General features: G+C 42.9%; 1 protein-coding gene across 9 annotated transcripts in view; it reads right to left on the reverse strand.

Moving 5' to 3' along the window:
- The window catches only part of CTNND2 (catenin delta 2), a 930,830-nt gene that overhangs the window by 208,219 nt on the left and 697,328 nt on the right, over positions 1-25,283 (reverse strand). For all 9 annotated transcript variants that reach the window (XM_060295662.1, XM_060295656.1, XM_060295659.1 and 6 more), the window contains one exon: positions 14,606-14,819. In XM_060295662.1, coding sequence (XP_060151645.1) covers positions 14,606-14,819 — 214 coding nt within the window. The remainder of the gene's footprint in view (positions 1-14,605; positions 14,820-25,283) is intronic.

Consider the following 25,283-nt stretch of genomic DNA (forward strand, 5'->3'; position numbering starts at 1 on the left):
CAAGATCTCTTTTTATTAATAAAAACATTTTCTGACTGCTTTGGAGTTTGTATTTCCCAGCCTTACATTCCAAGCATGTTACAGCCTCTCACTAACTTTACAGGAAAAAAAACTGTGAATGGAGAATAAAAAACAGAGGATAATGTTTTTTAGTCTCAAACAAAAAAAACTCAACACAAAATGTGACGAATGGAAGTAGCCTTTTTACTACTGATACTTATGAATGTAAAATATGACTATTAAATATATCTGGAAATCAGATTAGAATACCGGCTTATGTTTGCTTTTAGTTAGTAACTGCAAAGCTAAGCTTCAAAACTATATTTCTGAACAGAGCGGGTATGCCATCTGAAGATGGAAATCAGTTTATGAATTAAAATCCATTTTCTCTAACAAAAAAAGCCAACATGCGTGAAAGCCACATGGAATGTAGGGCAAGCGGCTCTTTCAGCTAATGTCTCTCATTATTTTAAATACTACATGCGTTTGTTATGGGACTGCTCAAAGTGAAGTACTGAATACTTTTATGCTCAAATTTCTGTGTTTTAACAATTATTTGAAAAAATTTCCAAACTTTTAAGTTGGATAACTGTCATTTGCATAGTAAATTAATTCCTGATCACTGTTTGTTTGTGAATTAAGAGCGTGTGCACGTTGTTTCTCATTGAAGGGAACAATGCTGACCCTGGGAGGACCTCCATCAATATTCAGGTGAAGCAGATCAAGTCACATAGAGAATGGTAAAGCACCATCCTGAGGATGCCCTCCCCGCGAAAGGCGCTCGGCTTCTAGAAGGGTAAGAGATTAAAAGGTACACATGGATGGAGAGAGAAAACCAGAACTGTTTGAAGCAGGCGGCCTTGGGCCTTAAGGCGAGGAGTCGGGCAATATCAGAGATACAGAAGGGACTGACTCTCTGGGGAGTGCGCGGGGGTGGGGGGCCGGGGTGGGGGAGGGCACATGCTCTCCCACGCATGCGCGGGAGTGATGCACTCAGTTCATTCTTATTGGAGGAGAGGTGATTCTAGGACAACCTAGGGGAGCTTTAACCCTACTACCTTCTGGACTTGTGTTTTATCTCCTGCTACAATTATCTGAAAGCCAAACTCATGCCCATCTTTAAAACCCATGAGAGTCGTACCCCTTTGTCTGAGGGGGATGCGTTCGTTCCCAGATGACCGATGGATGCCTGAAACCGCAGGCAGTACTGAACACTACGTAGAGTATGTTGTTTTCCTATACATATGTACCTATGATAAAGTTTAATTTCTAAATTAGGCAGGGCAAGAGAATATCCGAATTGCCAGCATCACTACTTTTGCACTTCGAGGCCACTATGAAATACAATAAGGGTGACTCAGACACAAGCATTGTGATACCCCGACGGTCCATCCGATAACCCAGCCGGCTACTAAGTGACTAATGGGCGGGACACGCTGGACAAAGGGGCGATTCACTTCCGGGCGTGAAGATTTCATCACACCGCTCAGAACGGCACACGATTTAAAACTTATCAGCAGTTGCTTATTTCTGGAATTTTTAAATAGTTTCAGACCATGGTTGACTGCAGGTAACTGAAACCGTGGAAGTGAAACCTCGGATAAGAGGAGACTACTGTTCAAACACTGCTTTCCTCAGTAAGCCTTTCTTGATCTCTTCGACTGAGAATTCTCTTTGCTCCTGCAAGTTCTTATGGCTCTTTCTCGGTGCTTACTTTGTACCCATGTGTCTTCTCTCTCATACTTGACTGACAACTCCTTGCGGACAGAGCTCATACCTACATCATTTTTATATTTTATATCATCCACTTGACCTTGCACACAGTGTTGCTCAGGTATACACTGGAGAACACAGGAAAGAAAGAAGATGGACAGGAAGCCTGCCTGCTAAGGACAATTTCCTTATTTCTCTGGGATTACAGGTCTCTATGATACAGGTCCCTGTGTTAAGAAATCATTTCACAGAGATTCTTCTTCTGGGCATTCCCATGGGGGGAGGGGGGGACACCTCATCAATGGCACCCAGCTGCCGTGATGGCAAATATACCCTCAGTCATGATGGGCAGCCCACTGGAAGAGAAAGTCGCTCTGTGAAGATAATTTAGTGCACGCAAACCCAAACCGAAGCTTCTCCCTGCCAGGCTGAGCTTCATCCTCTAAGGCAGGCATCCCCAACCTCCGGGATCTAATGTCTGATGAGCTGAGGTGCAGCTGATGTAATAATAATAGAAATAAAGTGCACAATGAATGCAATGCGCTTGAATCATCCCGAAACCATCCCGCTCCCCCCCCACCCCCGGTCCGTGGAAAAATGGTCTTCCACGAAACCAGTCCCTGGTGCCAAAAAGATTGGGGACAGTTGCTCTAAGGGACAACCAGGGAGGAAGTTTGTTTTGACCATTTCGTGGAGAATAACAAATAAAAACATCTACTGGGAAGGAAACCAGGTGTTGGGCTGGGGATGCAGACATTCTTTAATTCTCTCCTCTCCTCCAGGATGCGGTGGGGATTTCGATGTGTGTTCGTTAACACTAGTTAATGTAATTTTTGTGATAATTGTAGAACAAATAGAGCAAACTCTCAAATATAATTAGGGAAAAGTGTTTCTAATTAACTTGTATCTCGTGGGTTGCAAAGTAGAGCCACAAATCAGTTATGCACTGTCAGACCTAACGAGTAAAACACACTGTACGTTTCCAACCGGACAAATAAACACAGCAAGACACAGTGCCCCTGGCAATACTTTCCTTTGAACCTTTCCGACATGCTGGCGTGCTCTGAAACTTAATTGTAGGTAACCATGGGTATGTTTCACGTCATCAGCAACCAATGATCATGGCAGTGAGAAATGAAGACAACCTCAGACAGTCTGGGAACATCCAACACGTTACCTCGGCAGCATGGAAAATGGGATGCACTCATGCGGTAGGCTCAGAGGTACTGAGGAAACCCCAAAAGGTTTTTCAGGGAAGTAGATGGCTGTGACAACGGCAAGCCCCATCCCAGCTCACAGTACCAGCAATAACAGTTGCTTACTGCAGGCTGTAAGTTAGGGAACTGTTATAGGCAATTTCTGCTATGTCTGTTAGAAGTCACCCCACTGTTTCTCTCTCACATGGGCAAGCACATTAGAATAAGCAGTAACCTCAAATTCTTTCTAATTTGCAAAGCATGATAAATGAGCCACATGTTTTCATAACTCAGTTACTATTAGCAACACACTGTTCTGGTATCTCTCAAAATACATCCATGCCTCCTAACCCACAGTGGTAACTGTTGGCCTGGAGAGAATAGAAAGTGATATTCCTGAAACATCCATGATCATGAGAACTGCTGTCGGATTTTATTAAAAACGTGGAGTCCCAGGCTATTACCATAGAGATCCTGAGCCTGGAAATCTGTATTTGATTGCCGGGGGTGGGGACTGGGAAATCATTGTTGTAAAGCAGACGGGCACTGGAAATAGAGGCCCAGGCATGTACCAGAGCCCAGCGGTGACATTGAGCAACTCCTTTAATTCCAGGCTCAGGGGACCCAGCACAATGATTGGTAAGTGGTGGGTATTGAGGAACGTTTGTTCATCCCTTTCGGGTATACAAGAATGCAGAGAATACCCTGATTCTTAGGTGAGGCACGTTGAAGAGCAGGAAGAATGTAATACACAGGAAACACTGTGACATGACAGCTTTAGATACATTCTCTGGTGTTCTACCCTATGGAACGTGTCATAAAGACGGGTTGTAGAACTGATTTATAGTCAACGTCTCATCTTACCATAACACAAAGAAGCATAAACTCCTTTAAAACACTGTATATCAAAATGCCGAGCTCATTGGAACACAGGTGCCACCACCTTGGTCGTTAATAAGAGAGCCACACCCTGAAGAATATGATCTATGACTGGATGGAGGCTGGGTTTCTGAAGACTATGGGACACAGCTGTGCTATCACCTACAACCTTCAGACTTCATTTATGGGAGAGAGAAAAAGAAATGTCCATCTTCGTGAACACAGCTTTATTTGGGGCTTTTCATTTTTTTAAGCTGAGCTTCATCCCAAGTAATAAATTCCCATCACTTTCTGATCTCCTTAACCGGCTTCATTTTTCATCACGGTACTTGCCACTCCCTGAAATTACAGGTTTATTGTCTGTCTTGTCCACTGCAACATAAGCTCTACGGGGGCAGGCCTCTGAGCTCCTAGCTTGAAACATTCTGCAGTGGTTCTGTTGATGCATATTGAAATTACACTTAAAGTCTTGCTATAGTTCACTTCTTTACTTTGAAATCAACTGAAATCCACGATCTCTCCCAACCGTGCCCTTTTTTTCTCTCTTTCTCCATCCGGCTCCCTGGAGCACAGGTACCACCATCTTGGCCACTAGGAGGAGTGCCATACCCTAGAGATGATCTCTGGCTAGAAGGTACCTGGGTACTTATTCCTATATGCCAAGCACCTAAACCTCACTGCCACATAGTAGACACTTCCAGAAGCATCTGTTTAATGAATAAATTAGACCCACGGCCTACAGACCTCCTTCAATGCCTAGGACTAAGAGTAGGGGTGGGCAAGATGTTAATGGTCTAAATTTCCTAATTTGATTAGGTCTGGTTGGAGAGGAAATCAGAAATCAGAACTAGTGCTGAGGTTTGCTTTTGTCTTTTGTATTTGGATATAACTGGGCAATCTACTATAGAGAGAGGTAACCCTTAAAATGGTTAAAATGACAGAAGATAAGAGCAGACATCTCTATAAAAAATGTGTGAGATACAGAGTTGGTTAGGAGACGAGCTGGGGTCAAGAGGCAGACGAAGCACAAACACTGATTTCTTCTCGCCTTCAGGGATCCATTAGAATTCACAGCCATGGGTTGGTGGGGAATGGTTCTTCCCCAGGGCTGTTGTTTCCTTTCTCTGAATGGAGCACAATGAATGTAAAACAGTCTTCTCCCACACCCCTCACTCATTCCTCCCCTGGGAGTGGAGGGACTGATTCAAATAGTCAGTGGGCACCCAGGGCTTCGATCAGCTCTGTCCTTCTTCCTCTTGGGAATGAGTGGCCACGGGGAACTCTGGTTCCCCTGGGCTCCACTGGATGTGTCCCTGGAGGTTGGTAGCGGGGGAGGAAGGCTGCCCTGGCCCCTCTGCAGCTGTGCGTTGGTGGATACCTCTGCCTAATTCCGAGCTTCTGGATTAGCAAACCTGCTGGACAAACAAACCTGCAGCCTGGTCTCCAACCTGACCCCTTAGAGTAAGGAGTGGATGAGGTAGCTTCCCTCTTTATTGCATCTAGAACTTGGCTGCGGAAGAGACGGGGTAACAGAGGGTCCTATGAACTATGACCTGGGTGCCAGCCACTTGCTTTTATGTATAATGTTTTATTAAAACTCAGCCACGCCCATTTGTTTCCGTATTGTCTACAGCTGCTTTCACCTGGTATTAGAACTAAATAGTTGTAACAGAGACTCTATGGCCTACAAGCTAAAACAGTCACCATCTGGCCCTTTACAGAAAAAGTTTGCCAACTCCTGTTCTGGAATCTAGAGGAATGTTAGAAAAGCACGTCGCTGCTAGAGTGCTTTCAGGTTCAAGGGCAAAGGGAAAGTAAAGGGAACGCAGAACTTAATTCCAGCAAACAGTTCTCTCCCTACGCAAGTTAGGAAGCAGCGTCCAACCGAGGAAGCCGGTGTAACAGGTGGAAACTCAACTGAGTTCTCCTGAAAGGTATGGGGCACGAGCAGAGGGGAATGCTTCACAGACATGCATCCCATCGCAGAGGTTAAAAGGAAGACGTGGATCTCAGGGCCCAGAACACGAACAGAGACAGAGACTTGAGCAGCACAGAGCAGAGGTGCCCCTGGAAGCACCCTTTTCAGCGACATCAACTGTCTTCAGGGACTTCCCTGGCGGTCCAGTGGTTAAGACTTCCCCTTCCAATGCAGGGGGTGCGGGTTGGATCCCTGGTCGGGGAGCTAGGATCCCACACGGCTCGTGGCCAAAAAACCAAAACATAAAATAGAAGCAACATTGTAACAACTTCAATAAAGACTAAAAATGGTTCGCATCAAAAAATAAAAAAACTAAAAAAAAAAAGAAAGAGTGTCTTCAGTCTGGGAATCTGTGGAGGGTGATTCTGCAGCTAGGCGATTTCACAATTCCAAAATACAAAGCAGGGAAAGAGCTGTGTGGCACAGGGTTGAGAGACATCTGTGAACAAGTGGGCGTGGAAGGCATGTCATCAGACAGGACACACGCCTTCGGCGCAGAGCTGAGACACCCAACTCCCAAAGAGGAAATTAACAGTCAAAGGTTTCAAGCACGTAGAAAGGGAAAGGAGTCCCCTCTGGTGACACCTGCTGTGGCGGGTCCATGCTGTGTCACCCCGCAGAGCTGCAGCCACGCCTCCCAGAATTCCCTTCCCTGCACGTTCCAGGTTGAGGTTGTCAGGGGAGAAATCTGCAGGCAATCTGGAAGGTTCGGAGAAGCAGCAGGCGGTGAGCTCTGGAGGGCGGGGGGCACCATGCTTCCCCACGTCCTGGGCCAGGCAAAGGGCTACGGCAAAGGGCGCCAGCTTTCGTGCGTCTCTCACGTAGCCAGCATGCAGCCAAGGAGAGGCGGAAGAGGGCGCCAGGCTATCCTCACGGGTGCCCGCTGGCCCTCGCTCTTCCCTGCTTCATATTCAGCTTTCCTTCCTCATCTTTACCTGCCGACCTACGTCAACTTCAGCCCCAGCACCAGACACAGAGGTACAGCCTTCCGCAGACTCCTTCACCAGCTCCTGCTGGGATGTCAGGTCTCATTCTGATGATAAATCCCTTTCTCCAGACCACTCATTTTGCTCATGCTTCTCTGGTCAAACCCCAGCTGACACACCGGGTGAAGGCATCTCAATATTCCAAGATGGCAGCAATGTATACAATTCCAATTTCCCAAAGAGGAGACTATATGCATGAATGCATAACACCTAGATGAACCTTTGGCTGGGATTTTTTTCTCCTGAGTCAATTTAAGTTCACCCATTGTGGACTCTGGAAGCTGGGTACCACCAGACTGGCCTCATTGGACTCACTGAATCCAAGGAGATCTTCATTTACTCATCTTTCCTCTGATACTGTGGTTGGCAAAATAATGGTCCTCCAACAATGTCCACAGAACCTGTGAATATGTTACCTTATATGCCAAAAGGGACTCTGAAGCTGCAATTAATTTAAGGATCTTGAGATGAGGTGAGTCTCCTGGAGATGCCGGTGGGCCCAGTCTAGGTACGTGGGTCCTTAAAAGCAGAGGACCGTTCCAGGCAGCAGTCATGGGAAATGTGACTGTGGAAGACTCATCGTGATGCCATGTTGCCAGTTTTGAAAACAGAGGAAGTGGGTCACAGTTAGGGGATGTGGATGGCCTCTAGAAGCTTGAAAAGGCAAGGCCTGCCCCCCGTAAAGTCTCCAGAAAGGAACACAGTCCTGCTGACACCTTGATTTTAGCCATTTTAGCCCAGTGAGACTTGTGTTGGATTTCTAACCTCCAGAACTGGAAGATAATAAATTTGCATTGTTTTAAGGGCTAAATTTGTGGAAATTTGTTGTAGTGGCAATAGGTAATCAATACGGACTTCAGTAAGTGACTGCCATGGTCTTGACTCCGGCTGGTCCTGGGTACCCACCTGTGTCTGGGATAACCGTTCTTGAGGGCTGAGGGTGGCTTCTTTCCTAAAGGTGATGGGCACACGCCAGGGTTCACATCCTTAAACAGTGAGAAGAGTGGGAGCTGACACTGAAATAATGTATCTTCTGAGGGCCCTGAAAGTATGTCAGCAGTTCCAGTGTGAGGTAGCCCCTGATGCTGAAGAAACTAAACCCCAGAGAACCCTTCTGGCAGAGACTGTGCAGAATAAAGAAGTTGGGGAGGATGGTTTTTACACTTTAGTTAACTTAAGAATCGTGGTCTTTGAACTTTAACACACAATGGCAAGAGATATTGATTTTTTGGCTTTAATTCCTTTGAACTTTAATGTCTTTGGACTTCAACATGAAAGTGGATTTAAACTTTGATTTTTAATTTCTCCTTGGGAATTTGGTATTTGGTGGGGATTATATTAAAATTCAAAGCATCTCTATATTGCTGGCATTTCATTACTTGAATGTCTCTGTTCATTTTTATCTTTATGATGATGCTTAACATTATTGCAAAACCTCTGATATGCTATGTTGGATAACATGGCTGGACATTATTTGGGATAAAAAATAAATCTGGATTTTAATTTTAAATCTTAGGAAGACAGTGACCCTGGATTGACTTAAATAATGTGCTATTCTGACCCATTTCAGTACCGCTTGGTATAATTTATAAAATGCCCACCAGGAGTCCCAGGTGAAGAGCAAAAAGCCCCAGGAAGATGCAAGAAAGGCTACTTTGACGATGCTTAGCTCCTGCTTTGGAGAGATGAGCCATGCCTCTGGCTGACAATACAAATAAAATAAGAGAAGAAAAAAAGGCTGGAGGATGCTAGTGGGGAAAATGCTTCTCCTCTGTTCCAATGTCTCCTTCCATAAAGGGTGTTTGTTACACCCCAGAATTCTTTTGAAATAGTAAGCCCACTGGCTAACAGACACAGAGTAATGTCTCCAACCTGGCTTCCATCGGCAGTAGAGAAAATATTTAGTAATATTTACACTTTGTCTACCAGACTTATGGTTTTGGAGGCTAGAAATCCAAGATCAAGGTGTCAGCAGGTTTGGTTCCTTCGGAGGCTGTGAGGGAGAATCTGACCATGCCTTGCTCCTGGCTTCTGGTGGTTTGCTGGCCATCTTTGGTGTTCCTTGGCTTGCAGTAGCATCACCTCGATCTCCACCTTCATCTTCACATGGCCTTCTCCCTGTGTGTGTCTGTGACCAAATTTCCTTTTCTCATAAAGACATCCGCTATATCAGATTAGGGGCCTATCCTACTCTAGCATCCGAACTTAATCACATCCGAGTCACGTTTTGAGGGTCTGTGGGTTAGGACTTCAACATATGAATTTTGAGGGCATATAACTCAACTTTGGAGCCCTTTGGAGACTAGGCGTTAAATCAAATGACCTAATGCCAGTAAGTAAAATAGTTAAACTGAGGCCTGTCTCCTTAGTTAAAAGAAAAGACTATTTGGGAACACGAAGCATAAAATGAAAAAATATACTCTGCTCTTGGAGAAGTAGAACTCTTAAGGACACTTGCTTTCAACAGAAATAAAACTTATTTATTAAGTGTTATGGTTTAATAAAGATTGTTTTATTATGATTTGTAAAGCATTCTGAAATCTTTAGTCGGGCATTTGAAAATTTAGGTTATTTCCATCTTTAGGGAGAGAAAAGTTGTATTAGTCAAGCCCAAAGGACAGGCAGCAGTTCTAATCAAAGTTTATTTGCTTAGGAACATTTCAAGTAATGGCCAGCATGAAATAGCTTCAACTGGATTTAAATAAAATTCTGATCATCATCTCATAGTAATTATTGCATAGGAAGAAAATTATTTATCGCAAGGCCTAACAGGCAGTGGCAAAATATATTCTGCTATGAATAGATACTGAAGTGCAAACAGGCAGCTGTTTTTTTAAGCAAGCGTGGTTATGTGTTGAATGTAAATGCATGTAAATAGCTCAATTTTTAACATTTTATTACTGTTCAAACTGTTTGCCAAGGAATACTCAGTAAATAATGTAAAGTTCTGCAAAGTCATTTAGTTCTTTTAGTCTTTTATTGTTTATAATTTGGTGCTCTCGACCCTTCTGGATACAGAGCTTAAGTCTAATGTAAAGTCTGGTTTATAAACATGCTTTATTTTTTTTTAAATCACTAAAATTGTTCTTTCGAATATTTGTTTACAAAACATACTAGTTTGTAAATATCTAGAGAGGAATTCAAAGTGTCTGTCACCCTCCCTTCCCCTATAATTTTTTTTTCAATGCACATCTATTTTCACAAATTCACTAACAGGCAGGAAGGAAAATACAACAGAAAAAACTTCGTGTACTAGAGACGGCCTGGGATGTCTTTATTCCTTGCTGAACGATTAGGTCTGCTGAAGAATTACAAAGGAAGTAATGGGCAGAGTTGTTACGCTTGAATCACTGTTTTTTTGATTCATGCACGAGTGTCTAACCTAGTTCCAAAAAGGTTTTGAGGAGGGTCCTTGTGACAACAGAAGTGAAGTGATCCTTTTACCCTCTACTCCACCCTCCAAAGCCATCACCTCTTTTTCTTTCCATAAATTTATTTATTTATTTTCGGCTGCATTGCGTCTTTGTTGCTGTGCATGGGTTTTCTCTAGGGCTTTCTCTAGTTGCGGCGAGCGGGGGCTGCTCTTCATTGCAGTGCGCGGGCTTCTCATTGCGGTGGATTCTCTTGTGGTGGAGCACAGGCTCTAGGTGCATGGGCTTCAGTAGTTATGGCATATGGGCTCAGTAGTTGTGGCGCACAGGCTCAGTAGTTGTGGCACACGGGCTTAGTTGCTCTGAGGCATGTGGGATCTTCCTGGACCAGGGCTTGAACCCATGTTCCCTGCACTGGCAGGTGGATTCTTAACCACTGTGCGACCAGGGAAGCCCGCCATCACCTCTTTTTATGCTCATCTAGTTAAGCTTCTAAAACATGGACACGTTTGCCAGGACATCTCTTTTAATGATTAGCAGCCAGTAATGCCAGGGTGTGACAATTCACAGCAGTGTCCCCAACCATTATAGCAGGCGCTGGCAGAAGCATCAAGGTGGCTGTGCTGGTGTGGGTTAGCTGACCGCCAAGCCTGCATGTGCAGATGTCCAGGGCTTAGCACACACCCAATGCCCATAGACATTCAAAAACATTTGAGAAGTGAGCAACTAAGGAATGAGCGAAAGGCCTGGACTCACAGAGAAAGGCTTACTGGAGTAGAAAGTTCATCAGACTTGGACAGAGACTGAAACCAAGCAGGACCCTGTGGGGCTCCTAGGCACAGAAGCCTTTCTGTGTCGCCCCCTCCCCACTACGGCCCCGTTCCTTGTTTGTAGGGAACGGACCGCAGCTTCCATGATCTTCCCTGGGTCCCAAAGGGCAGATTCAACCATTTGCTAATCAGACAAGGGAGGGAACAGAGAGACAAGGGAGGATCAGCCAGGAAACAACAGTGCAGCCTTGGGGCAGGTCCTGGCTCCTCAAGGGATACACAGAACGATATCTTCTGAGCTCTTTTTTTTTTTTTTTTTTTTTTTGCGGCATGCGGGCCTCTCACTGTTATGGCCTCTCCCGCTGCAGAGCACAGGCTCCGGACCGCGCAGGCTCAGCGGCCATGGCTCACTGGCCCAGCCGCTCCGCGGCACGTGGGATCTTCCCAGACTGGGGCACGAATCCGTGTCTCCTGCATCGGCAGGCTTACTCTCAACCACTGCGCCACCAGGGAAGCCCTTTTGAGCTCTTTATAGAACTAAAACCCCCAATAAATAGAAGATGTCAGCATTCTTCATTCTAGAGAAGACCACCTGAGGCCAGATTAAAAGGAACCAGAGAAGCTCATCAAGAAGATCACCTGAGACCAGATGAAAGGAGTGCAGGCCCTGCACACACCCTAATCTTATCAGCAGCCGCACCTTTGAACTATGGTTATAAAACTCCTCACCAAATCCCCCTGGGTTAGGATGCACGGGGACACACAGGAGCCTGCTGGCAAAGCAGTAAAGCTATTCTTTTCTACTTCGCCCAAAACTCTGTCTCTGAGATTCGATTCGGCACCGGTGCACAGAAGCCGAGTCCAAGACTCTCAGAGGAGAGGAAAGAGGATAACACATAAGAGAAATGGAGGACTGGATAACCTTGAAGTTCAGTTGGGTTGGCGGTACTGAAATCGTGTATCCTCAAAGCTCTGCAGGAGCCGGGGGAATCCCAGCTCTCACAGCTCACTTTGGCAGTTGACCATGGCCAGTGCTGAAGATGAAAATGACTCTCTAAGCCTCTCGGAGGTGAATCCGTTTGCCTCATTTGACTTTTTTCTTCAGGCAGTGGAGTCAGCTTTGGCTAGATTTGCACCTTGCTGCTCTGTTTAAATGGAAGTCAGCGAGCCTCGCAGGCTTCCAGGCGGCCCCAGGTTTCCACCAGCGTGGAAATTTAGAAGGCTTTGTCACTAAAGACTGACCTGCAGTGGCAATTCCTTCCATGCTGGATTGCTCTCCTAGATGCTTGCCTCGGACTTCCTTTTCTGGAAGGGGAGCTTGGCCAACGGGCTTGTTGTTTTTCAACAGCGTCCACCGTGGCAATTCCCGAAACCAGGAGCTTCAGCCAGTCTAAATGTTTTGACAACCTAGTTTTCTTTGAAAAAGGTGAAATTCGTGCCTGAAGTTTAGCCGGGCACAATAAGACCCTGCCTCTGGAAAGGCAGAAAACATCTATTGAAGTAGCAACCACTGTCACCCTGAATCCATTCGGCTCTGATGGCTTGGATGGCGTCATGGCAGAAGACAGCATTTTTTCTAGGAGAGAGTCTGGGCCACAAGCTCATGCTGATGAGGAAACAGTGGGTCATGATTTGACAATGGGTGCAAACTTTTGTTCTTCTCAAAAGGAGCAGAATAAGAGGCATACGTTTTCTAGGTATAACAAGTCCAAGCATCTTTCCTACAGCCAAAGCTTCACCAGGAAAGGAAACTTGTGGACATTCTGAAGAGTTTATCTGCCTTTGATGTTTCCAAATGGGGCTCACACAGAAATTTTTGATGTTGCTCAGGGGCACATAATGAGTGACACCCAGCATCTGTCAGAAGCAGAGCTAAAGGCAAGGGAGGAGCCAGCCTTCATTTCTTTCACAGCAGCTTCAAATGTCACAAGAAGCGCAGGGCGTGCTGTGGTAGACAGCGTCATGGGGCACAGGCATTGCTTCCATCTCCTTTCTGATCGAAGCCATCAACACCTCAACCTTTTGCACGGGCTGAGTTTCTCTGGCAATGAGATAAGCCACCACAGAGAGCGCTTCAAGACAAGGGATTTGTGCTGGAGCAAATTCAAATCTTGGTAGAATCCAATTCTTTTCAAATCATGAAATGGATGCGTAAGTACACAGCAGGGTGTTCCTTTAGTTGTGTTGGCCTCATCCATCCACTGGCAAGGAAGCCAAGGCACAGAAGCACCATGGTGTTTGTTTTCCATCATGCACATTGAGTCCTTTCATTTGCAGCCATTTCCAATTTAAACATGATCCATAAACATAAGCACAGGTGTTCCTGACTTTAATGGCAGGGTATGTTTTCAGTTATTTCACTCATCCCCAAACTATCCTGCACATCATAATATGTGCATAACAACAGTTTTTCCTTCCCTGACCAAGCCACCCCATGCTAGTTTAGCGTGAAACATTACTATCATAACACAACCCTTGACAACTTTTTTTTCCCCACAAAGACAATCCTCCACTTAGAGAAAGGAAAAAAAAAAAAGAAAAGGAAAAAGAAAAAAAAAAGGAAAGACAATTGGGAGTCTAGTTCTAATTTAGCTAAGTACAAAGGAGATGTGACAATAATCTTAAAGGGTGTAAGTTAAGGAAAACATACTGCAGCTGGGAGTCCTGACCCAAGAATAAACAAATACTTATGACTCTAGCTTCGGTAATGTATTTTCTTAAATGAGCAACTGCGCATATGCTCATCAGCATAGTTTCAAGGAACTTTTAGAGTTGAGACAGAAGGTCAGTGGAAACATGGATAATTGAAAGATCCTTCTCTGAGAGTCAACCTTGCAATCCCCTTGCCAAATACTTGAAGGAGTACTTTGATGAGCCAAAAAACAAATATCACATAGAACAGCAATATATGCGCATATATATATATATATATATATATAAAATCAAGAAAAGTGATTTGAAATTCTGTACTGAGACCACCGATATCCATAGCCCTCCAACAAGTAAAACTGCACATGTAAAAAGTGAAGGGCAACAGCAAATGACTAATGTTTCCTGTATCCATACATATTCCACAAAGGCACATGCTAAATGCTTTATATTTTTTCATTGATTAATCCTATGGCTCTATAAGGTAGTTACCATAATTATGTCCATTTCACAAAACTCCAAAGTCCTATGCCCATAGAAAGACTTTCTCTCATGATCACTTTTGAGAAATTCCTTAATCTGTAATTTTATACAACCTGGGGGCTTTTACTAGGCATAAATATTTGATCCAAGAAATTAACTGTTAAGTACAATAAGCTCTCTGTTGTTAACCACGCTCTAAACCAGAATATATACCTGATTAACAATAACTCACATGCTCTGTCCTTTCATCAATTATGATTAATGTCATTCTAATGATGACCCATGGGTATTTTAAGATGTCAACTACTTCTAAATCAAATGACAAAGACTGAAATACGGTCATCGACTTTTAGGAGGGTTATGTTTACTGGATGCTAGTTATTTAATATGACCCATCTACCGGCGTGACACCTGATACCCTTTCATTCACATTTCTTATTCACAGAGACACATCGGGACGATTGGTGTTATTAGCTCTCAGAGAGGCCGAGACCATAATACTTGGTGAGCACATTGCGACCGTGCTGGATGATGGGTAATTTATCTGAGAGTCAGTCATGCCGTTAATAAGGATTCTGACCTGTGACCAGCTCCCGGATCTCCAAGTCGGTGGTCTTGCGGAGCAACCTGACCAGTGCCGGGATGCCGCCACAGTTCTTCAGGGCGATTTTGTTGTCATCGTTGGCTTTCCCATACACCAAGTTTCTCAACGCCCCACAGGCACTACGGTGGACTTCTGTCATCCGATGGTCCAGCAGGTCCACCAGGAGCTGAATACCTCCTTGTCTCCTTATCTGAAGGAGTAAAGGAGAAAGGAAGGTTGCCTTAGAGAGGATGATTTCACTATTTAAACCCCAACAGGTTTTCTATATGAGGTACTTGCTATCCAATTAATTACACTGAATGAAGGCCTTTTACAAAGGGAAAAGAAAACAAATTATTGTTCTCTTTAGATTCTATTGCTTTTACTTGTTTTAATATCCTACCAATAAAAATTCAAATGCATTTCCTTTCAAGGCGCAGAATTTTGAAAAGATGATTTTAACCTCCTAATGGGTGTCTCAGCCATTTCTCTCTGTAAAAACATGCCACAGGGCTTCCCTGGTGGCACAGTGGTTGAGAGTCCGCCTGCCGATGCAGGGGATGCGGGTTTGTGCCCCAGTCCGGGAAGATCCCACATGCCATGGAGCGGCTGGGCCTGTGAGCCATGGCCGCTGAGCCTGCGCGTCCGGAGCCTGTGCTCCACAACGAGAGAGGCCACAACAGTGAGAGGCCTGCGTACGGCAAAAAAAAAAAAAAAAAAAAAAAAAAAAAAAAAAATGCCACATACTCAGGGCATGAAGCAGATGCATGGGCAAAAGAATGCTTCTCACTCCTAAGACTTATTAAATGTAACCGCTGTCTTAAAGGGCTGCAGCATTGCTGTACAAAATGTGAAAAGGATGCTTAAGAGGGGAATGTTCCCAACCTTGCAAAGGAACCAGAAGCCAAATGAAAAACCAGAAATGACACAAGTCTTTTCATCTGAGAAGACCTGGAAACTATGTCACCACAATGGCAGCTGGTCTGAACACGAGGACCGAGTCATGTTCTGCAGAACGTAGGTATTTGATTAATAACAACAGTAAAATAATATTACATTTGGGTGTTCTTTTTACCCAAAGAAAATGTTTCTTTTTTTAAATAAGTAAATAAAAAAAAAAGCCCTTGCACTATGTTTCCAGATGTGTTTTCTCCTTGCTGTCCTTGAATAGTCAGACCCATTTCAAAATTTAAACTGCAAACAAATGGTCTAGTTAACATACAGAACATTTCATGGAGTTTTCATTAGCAGAGCTGTATTTGAATATTTCTGCATTTGGAAGAAGAATACATACAATTCACTCAGTAATATTCTTTCCTTTTTTTAACCTCAATATCCCTCAGGGATTGAAGAATTATAATTTGGCATGAATGAATATAATCTGACACCTTCCCTACTTAGTTTTCTGATTACAGAAAACTCATTCATCCCACAGATGTGCTGGGGCATAGGGCCGGATCCCCAGACTCTTTCAACAGTGCTCTAGTGCCACGTTCTCCAGGAGGCCACTCAGCTACACTGTTTAAAACTGCCATCTGAATCACACCACCTCCCTAATCCAGCAGTCTCGTTTCACCTTAATCTATCATAGAATCCTTCACAGCATGTGTCCTAACTTCTTTATTATGTTTCTTGTTATTGTCTGTCTTCTGCTAGAATGTATATTCTTGGAAGGCAAGTCTCTTTGTCTTGTTCATTGGTAGACCCCCATCCCTATTTCAAGTGCAATGCCAGGCACACAGTAGAAGTTCAGTAAGTATTTGAGTAAATGCGGAGGGATTACTTGTTATAGCAGTGTTTCTTTCTCAGGTCAGCTAACTCAAAACTGAGTAACAGTCCTCTTTAAAGGAAAACAAAACAAACAAACAAAACCCTTTTGTAAACATCTAAGAACGTCTCCAAGGGGCTACTGCAGCTCTTCTGGGACCAGCTTACAAAAAAATGAGGATGCATGTCTCACACATAAGGTGGACCATCTCATGATTCAGAATATGCCTGGAGGAATTATTTTCATCCATCAACCAAATGAAAACAGAGAAAGTTGAAATCCTCCCAGAACTCATGGACTCTAGGTCCCTAATTTAGAAAACATGACTGTGGTATCACACCCCCTGTGAGATCAGGACCAGGGACAGAGGAGAGGAGAGGAGAGGAGACCTCCACACACCTCCACCCCCAGAGGGGGACAGGGGTGTAGAGACAGGCGTTAATGTCCCCGAGGTGCCTGTACAGTCTGCATTGGTGATAGCACCGGTGGAAGGTGGCTAAAGGGACCATTGGGGCAATTAGAAAAAGCTATCAAAGGATCAGAAAACCACTTTTTCTCAACTTACAGTTTGACCCAGGGCCTGCTTGGCACTCACCCAAGAGAGATGAAATCTCTTGCTATACATGTGTCCCGTAAATACATCTGAGCTTTAACACATGCATTTTATTTTTATTTCCATTTGTACAAAAAAGGTTAAACTATGAATGTCATTTTCTCAATGTGTTTGTGTCTGCATGTACGTGCTGTACGTTAAAATTATCTAGGTTTAATTATTTTAATAATGATGAAACTATTATAAAAGTGGTAATAAAGCCATTCTTACAGTTCACTAATTGGTTATGTATTAAAGGTAAATGGTGAAGTAAATCTATCTCTCTACCTTAGCTATTCTTTATATTATAGTTAAGATTCCTAATTTATGATAATATATTTCCCATTCATATAACTTAATGAATCAAGCTATTAAAATACTATTCCAAAGCCTGAAAAGGGAAAATGAATTCAAAGTGAAGGCAATATCAATTCTTAATGTATAATGAGAAAATGCTGTTTTCAGTGTGACCCTAATTAATGCCATATATCCAACTTTATAATGAAACCTTCAATTCTATTTTAACCCATTTAGAGCAACACAAATAAGATGATAAACTTTCTCATTTGCTCTTATTTTGAGGGTCACCGGATCATCAATATAAAAAAAACCTTTTGTTTTCTTGGGATTGAATTTTACCTAAGCATATGAGAATCCTACTTCAGTTTTCTGAAGCCAAACATGCGTCAGAGTTGACCATCACAGACGTGAATGTGATGGTCAGGTCCTTGGTTCTGCCCCCTCCTGCAGCCTCCCCGCTCCCAGCAGGACCCGAAAGAGAGCCGTAGGGCAGACTTTCAATTCTCTTGCAGGGTCCTGATTCCTTGCAGGACCTCTGGTGGTATGGATGGGTTCAATGTTGCCCTGTTCACTTCCCCTCTGCTTTTCCCCCGGATCCTCTCTCTCTTCAACTTCTCCTGGCATCCAATTCTTCTAGTCTCTTCTTGTGTCCAACCTTAAACTCTTATGAGGCTCCAAACAAACCCACTGCAAACATTAACAAAGTACAGGTCTCTTTGAAAGATGATCAGGGGAAACTCTCCTTTCTAAACGGCACTTCCTCTCCCACTAGTTTTCTTTAATCCTCCCCAACGATCACTCCACATCCAAGAGGCGGGGCCCTTGTTTTGGTCCCCATGCTATCATTTCAGGCCAGTGTACCCCTTCTTCTTCCTCCCTTCATCATCCTCATGCAGAATTCTTCAAAAGTCAAATCTTTAAAAATTCTAGGTCTACTATTATTGAAACCAAGTCAATAAAATATTATATTATATCCAATCTCTACAAATCATAACAAAATCAAACCCAGTAGCAGAATGCCTGTCATAGAGTGCTGAGTCAATAAATATGGATCAGATGAGTGGAAGAATGGTACAGTGCTTATCGTATGTCAGTTTCCTTCTCTCTCTTTAAAAAGTTTTTTTTAATAGAAGTTATTTCTTAGAGCAGTTTTTCGTTCACAGCACATTTGAGCAGAAAGCACAGAGATTTCCCATATACCACTGCCCTCACACATGCACGGTCTCCTCCATTACCAACATCCTCCCCAGGGCCCTACATCTGTTACGATCTGTGCACCTACACGGATACACCATTATCACCCGAAGTACACAGTTTACATTAGGGTTCACTCTTGGGTGTTGTACATTCTATGGGTCTTGATAAACGTATAATGACATGTATCCACCATTATAGTGTCACATAGAATCATTTCACTGCCCTAAAAGCCCTCTTTGCTCTGCCTGTTCATCCCCCCACCCCTCCTCATGAACCCCTGGAGAAATCATTGATTTTTTACGGTCTCCATGGTTTTGCCTGTTCTAGAATGTCATCGAGTGGGAATCATCCAGTAAGCAGCCTTCTCAGACTGGCGTCTTTCACCTAGTGTATGCATTTAAGATTCCTCCATGTCTTTGCACAGTTTCGACAGCTCGTTTGTTTTTTAGTGATGAATCACATTTCACCGTCTAGATGTAACCTAGTTGATCCATTCACCTGCTAAAAGACATCTTGGTTGTTTCTAAGTTTTGACAATTAGGAAGAAAGCTGCTATAAACATCTGTGTGCAAGTTTCTGTGAGGACATAAATTTTTAACTCCTTTGGGTAAATACCAAAGAGAGCTATTGCTGGGTTGTACAGTGAGAGGAGGTTTAGTTTTGTAAGAAACCACCAAACTGTCTTCCCAAGTGGCTGTACCATTTTGCATCCCACCAACAGTGAATGAGAGTTTCTGTTGCTACACATCCTCGCCATCATTTCGTGTTGTCAGTGCTCTGCATTTTGGCCATTCTACTAGATTGTAGTAGTATCTTATTGTTGTGTTTCTTTCCCTTTTCATTCTGACTGTGTGATTCCAATTTATTTACATTAATACAAATCATTGAAAAAAAACTATCAATACTGAAATACATATAGGGAAACAATAGCTTGAGTTGGATCTGGACTGAACAAATCTCACATCTCCTACTTTCTTGAACTTGACAGGGAATGACTGGAAAGGGCTTTTCATACATAATCTGATTAGACAATCTTTTTTTTTTTTGCGGTACACGTTTTTGTTTTGTTTTGTTTTGTTGCGGTACGCGGGTCTCTCACTGCCGTGGCCTCTCCCGCTGCGGAGCACAGGCTCCGGACGCGCAGGCTCAGCGGCCATGGCTCACGGGCCCAGCCGCTCCGCGGCATGTGGGATCTTCCCAGACCGGGGCACGAACCCGTGTCCCCTGCATCGGCAGGCGGACTCTCAACCACTGCGCCACCAGGGAAGATCTGATTAGACAATCTTAAATTCATTTATTAAATGATTCTTTGATACATGGTCCACTTTAGTTCCTGTGTCAATAGCTCATGTTTATTTCTCTGCTGAGCTGTGAACTTCAGGAATTTAGATGGAGGAAGTAATCTATATAAGAAGTAAGAAAGTTGGAGGCTGATGAACCCCATACCCAGGGGAAATAAAAATGAATTAACCAATCAAACAAAGCAAAACTTTGCCCTGCTACCTGTCCTTTTAGGTTGTTTACAAAGAGAACCTTCTTAAACCTAATGTAGACAGTCTCTTGGGGATGAAAGCTGGGATGTATGCGCAAAGAATCAGTAAAGCTCACCCAGTTTGCACCAGGGAAGAATGAAAAGAGCTTATATACCTTTGCCATCCAGTCCACTGTTTAAAAGAGCTTTTTGCAATTTAGACTCTGGAACTAAAATTATCTAAAAATCATTCAGGAGTAGGATGCAATGGTTTTCTTCTCTGTCCTTTCATAACAAGGCAGAATATATATAAAACTCTTTTAACTCAGAAAACAAATGGTTGGGCAATTAAATTAAATACAAGAAAAATGCGAGTAATGCAATATCGCCCATTGCAAAAAAATGGGGCCTCACCATTTAATGGATCTGGTGCTCTTAACATTATTTGCATTTATTGAGAATAAACTATATTTACCAAATGAATTAGCTATTATCATTAAGTTGATATCAACATCAATGAATAATTTAGAACATATCCAAGTAAAGCAGTGTTTGTATGTTAATGACAGCCTTCATAAAACTTTGATGATGATGATGTATATCGGGTGGAAAAGTTATCAGGAAACAGGATTCCTCTTGGGAGGTACCGGTCTTCATTTAGAAAAATAGTATGAAAGGTTAGTGTGAGGATAGTGAGACCCTGAGGGCATGGGTTACAGGTGTTCATGGCAACAAATGAGATTGCTCACCTAATCTGCATTTAAAAGGGAGAGGAATTTGGAGCTGGGATTAGAAGAGAAAAGAGACTGGAGTAGCCTTTTGTTAACCTACTGGTTGGTGAGATAAGGACCTCAAACAGCTAAGGACCTGGGTATACATTTCTCTGCCTCTCTGGGATCTAGTCTACTGGAAGCAACACGGATATATTTTTGTGCTTCTGGCTTTGTGCTAAAAGAAACTAGGCTGGACCTGAGATGCAAAGTAAATTTAAATCCTAGTCTGCAGGACTAAGAACACATAGTACTTCCTCTTGCTCGAGATATTTATGATCAAGGCACAATGTCTGAGAACTGGTTTATAGAAAGCTGACTAAAAAGAAGTACTCAGTGATTTCAGTAAATTTCCAATTAACTGTTATTTTTCAATGGTGTTGGTTAGAAAAATTGGCAAACAAGATATAGTTGTTTTATATTCCTTATGAATGTTTAAAAATTAAGTAATTTTCTCTGCTTAAAAAGCTACTGGAATGGGCTTCCCTGGTGGCGCAGTGGTTGAGAGTCCGCCTGCTGATGCAGGGGACGCGGGTTCGTGCCACGGTCCGGGAAGATCCCACATGCCGCGGAGCGGCTGGTCCCGTGAGCCATGGCCGCTGAGCCTGCGCGTTCGGAGCCTGTGCTCCGCAACGGGAGAGGCCACGGCAGTGAGAGGCCCGCGTACCGCCAAAAAAAAAAAAAAAAAAAGAAAGCTACTGGAAGATACAAAGTTTGTAGATCTGAAACCAGAGGCTTAACCAGAGGTAACTGAATCTCACTGTCAACTTTAATGCAGAAATTGCAAGGTTATCAGTTTGTAAAATACATATTTTATCTCAACGAACTCCACCTCTCGTCCTCATAGTTAAGCCATCGTAGTTTCTGTATAATTTGAGTTGATGTATGTACATGCAGTTGCCTCTGAGTAAAATAGAAGTACAATTCTTAAAGGCTAAAATCTTCTTTGGTTTTATGATAGAAACTATTTTTGAGAATTTTGAGAGAAAATACATCTCTCTTTGCAGTTGTGGGAAATGATCTACTTTCTCCATTCAACAGGTAAACCAAGATGACTTATGTTTCTTTTCAAATTATGTTTTAGAAAGAGGGTTTATTGTGTTTTGGTGGTGCTGGCTATGAAGCTGGAGCAACTGGATTCAAATCATCCCTCCTTCTCTTAAAACCCATGTACCCCGAGGCAAGTTACTTAAATGTCTGTAAAACATGAACAGAATGTGAACCTGTCTCATAGGGTTGTTTTTAGGATTAAATTAAATCTCAAATGTGAATTGTTTAACAATGAGCTCAGTAAATATCTGTCAAGGAACTACCCACGGTGTCAAGTTGTTAAAGGATGTTCTTAATTGACTTATTACCTGGTCAATATATGACTCAATAATATGCTCATATAACATATGATAGAATCAGTGAAAGGCCTATAATTCAGAGTTATAACTTCATCAATTTCATTGAGTGTATAAACTGAATATTATTGAATATGTCATTAATCCATTCTGGTATACCACTAATGAGATTATATAAGGGATATATTTATTCTAGAATGAGCTGTGTGAATTGTATTGGTCATGTTCAAGAAATAATATCAAAGTCTGCTGCATCAATATTGAACCCCTGAGATATTTTGCTGGATATATTTCCAAGGGAAGTACAGTGAATTAATTGATCTATATTTTAAGAAGAACAGAAATGCAATGGTTTTTCTTGTTATAGTAACTGAATTGATCAGGAAAATAAAAAAGGCATTCAAAATAATTTTGAGGTGATACTAGTTCTGGGAAAAGGAGAAAATTTTTTCCCTGAAATATAGAGAGAATTATTAGGCAAAAAGAGAGAAGGACCATGTTTTGATTTTAACAAATTAGCCTGTAATAAAAAAATGCAACCAGCAGCAAAACATATAAACAGTAACAAGTTAAGTGTCTGTGAAGGTTCTAGTTTCACGTAGATCCTCCCAGATGCTACTCGTGCGCCATGATGTAGGATGAGTAGGGGTTTTGGTTTCATCTCTGTGTGTAGCAGAAAGCTCTTTGGTGTTTGAAACTGACATGGAAAGAATAAACAAGTCTACAACTACATTATTATTGTTATTTGAGTTCCCTTATTTTTCCAATCCAAAGGCCCCTACACTCCTAGAATCTTTGTCACCCTGGACAGATTTCCAAATCCAGCTCCCACCCCACCGAACTTGACCTCAGCTGGCACTGAAGACCATCACAGAGGTAACTGCATGAACATATAACAAAATGGTAGGGGGGAATCTGAACATGTTTTCCCTTTAAAAAATTTTTTTTATTTAGTTATTTTTTATAAATTTATTTATTTTATTTTATTTATTTTTGGCTGTGTTGGGTCTTCATTGCTGCACATGGGCTTTCTCTAGTTGCGGTGAGTGGGGGCTACTCTTCATCGTGGTGCACAGGCTTCTTATTGCAGTGGCTTCTCTTGTTGCGGAGCACGGGCTCTAGGCACGCAGGCTTCAGTAGTTGTGGCACGTAGGCTCAGTAGTTGTGGCTCGCAGGCTCTAGAGCGCAGGCTCAGTAGGTGTGGCGCACGGGCTTAGTTGCTCCACGGCATCTTCCCGGACCAGGGCTCGAACCCGTGTCCCCTGCATTGGCAGGCGGATTCTTAACCACTGCACCACCAGGGAAGCCCATCTTTCTTTTTTTTTTTTTTTTAAACTATCCTCAATTTAAGAGAAGTAGCTGATATTGTATGAGTTATGTATTGGTAAAAGGTTCCTGTCCATATCTCTGTTTAAAGAAAACGATTTCCCATCAAAATCTCTGAAATGATCTGTTTTACAGCAGTTTGAACATTCACATTCTCATCACCCTCATTACCCTATAATTTAAAGAGATAAAGGTAAAAGGAGAAAAGCCCTTTCTTTTAGTCTGAACATGAATCATTATTCCACCCAGTGACGCATTTTACAAAACACTTTAAAAGGAAAAAAACACCTGAATCATTGCAAACCAATTACATATACCAGAGTCCTGGGCCCTTTCGATTCCCCTCTTGTTAACTGCGATCATAAGCAGAGAAGTTTTCTAGACGTTCCCCCATTGCAGAATGAAATAGTCAGTCTAAGTGGATGAGAAGCCAGCAGCAGGATTCTCTACTCAAAAATTTGCTGCCACCAGTGAAGCGGGCAGGAGGTCAAAAGGGGCCTCAGAGCTGTGCAGCTGGAGACTGGGAGCTGACACTCTCCACAAACACTCCTGGGCACTCAGAATTGCTGCGAGTTTCAACATTATTCTGTAAGAGCACTCAGGAAAGGCCCCTCTTTTCTTTTTTAACAAGCAAGAATTTCAATGGATTCCACAAATTCGTTTTCTAAAGATGCCACTCAGACACACTCAAATGTTCTAAATATGGCTAATGCTTTCCATTACCTGGCGTAAGTTTTGAGCTGTCCTTGCACATACAAGATACAAAATCACTAAATAGTGACAATTACAAAGAATGCCTCCAATAAAAGTCTCTGTTATTGTGTTCCAAACTGAACTCAATCTAACGTATCGTAAGTGGCAACACTAAATTCAGACACTTCAGCATCTCAAAAGAGAATTTTAGATGAGCGCACATAAATTTTGAAAACACAAACTTGTGTAAGGCAGATGTATAATTTAACTATTTAAAAATTATTAAAAGATCTCAGGATGTGAAAGCAGGAAGCCCACAAATATTAACCCCAAAGCTTTCACTGTTGTATAGATTGGACAGTCCCTCTTTGACCCGTGGTTATGGAATGGCTAGTCTGTTCAGGTGCTGGGCTCAGAGTGGGGGAGATGGACCGGGTCCTTCCTTTAAAGGAGTCCACATATCTGTAGAGGAATCAGAAACCAAAGAAACCAGCAATGAAGCTAATAAGATCATTTCAGTAGTGAAAAACAGAGGCAGCTCTCCCTGAAGGAGGACCTAGCAATTTTCTAGTTACAATTTTGATCCTTAAAGAGGATCCATCAAATTGTACAAGCTTTAAGCCCCTCAAAACCCAGATCTTCTCTGGTGATAAGAACCATAGAGAAGAGAGGAAAAGAGGATGGAGCACGCAGGAAGGTGTTGCATGGGGCCAGTCCGGGTACCATGATTAGGGAATGTTTGAGCAGAGACCAGTGACACAAGGGAGTGATGGAGGGTCCCAAGTAAGGGCAAGGAGGTCAGTGTGGCTGGAGCAGAGTGAAGGAGAGATGAGATGGGGTGACAGCTAGGTGGTGCAGGGCTGGATCTGGGGCCTTTTGGCCACTAGGGCATTGGGTGTACTCTGAAGAAGATGGGAATGAGAGTTGACCTAACGTGCTTATTTAAAGACTGTTGCATGTGCCATGTGGCGAACAGACTGTAGGGGCCCAAAGGTAGAGGCAGGGACACCAGTGAGATTGTCCAGGTTTGAGAAACTCGGTAGCTTTAGATCAGAATGATGGGAATTCAAGTGCCAAGAAATGGTGAAATTCTAGATCTGTGTTGCAGGTAGAAAAATGCGGAAAATATGGGGTCTGACCGAAAGAAAGGAACCACTAGTGACTAAGGTTTTTGGCCTTTCATTTTTAATAAAACAAGTATGTTGATAATCA

The sequence above is a fragment of the Globicephala melas genome, chromosome 3 (genome assembly GCF_963455315.2).
Source record: "Globicephala melas chromosome 3, mGloMel1.2, whole genome shotgun sequence".
NCBI classification, from domain to species: Eukaryota; Metazoa; Chordata; class Mammalia; order Artiodactyla; family Delphinidae; genus Globicephala; species Globicephala melas.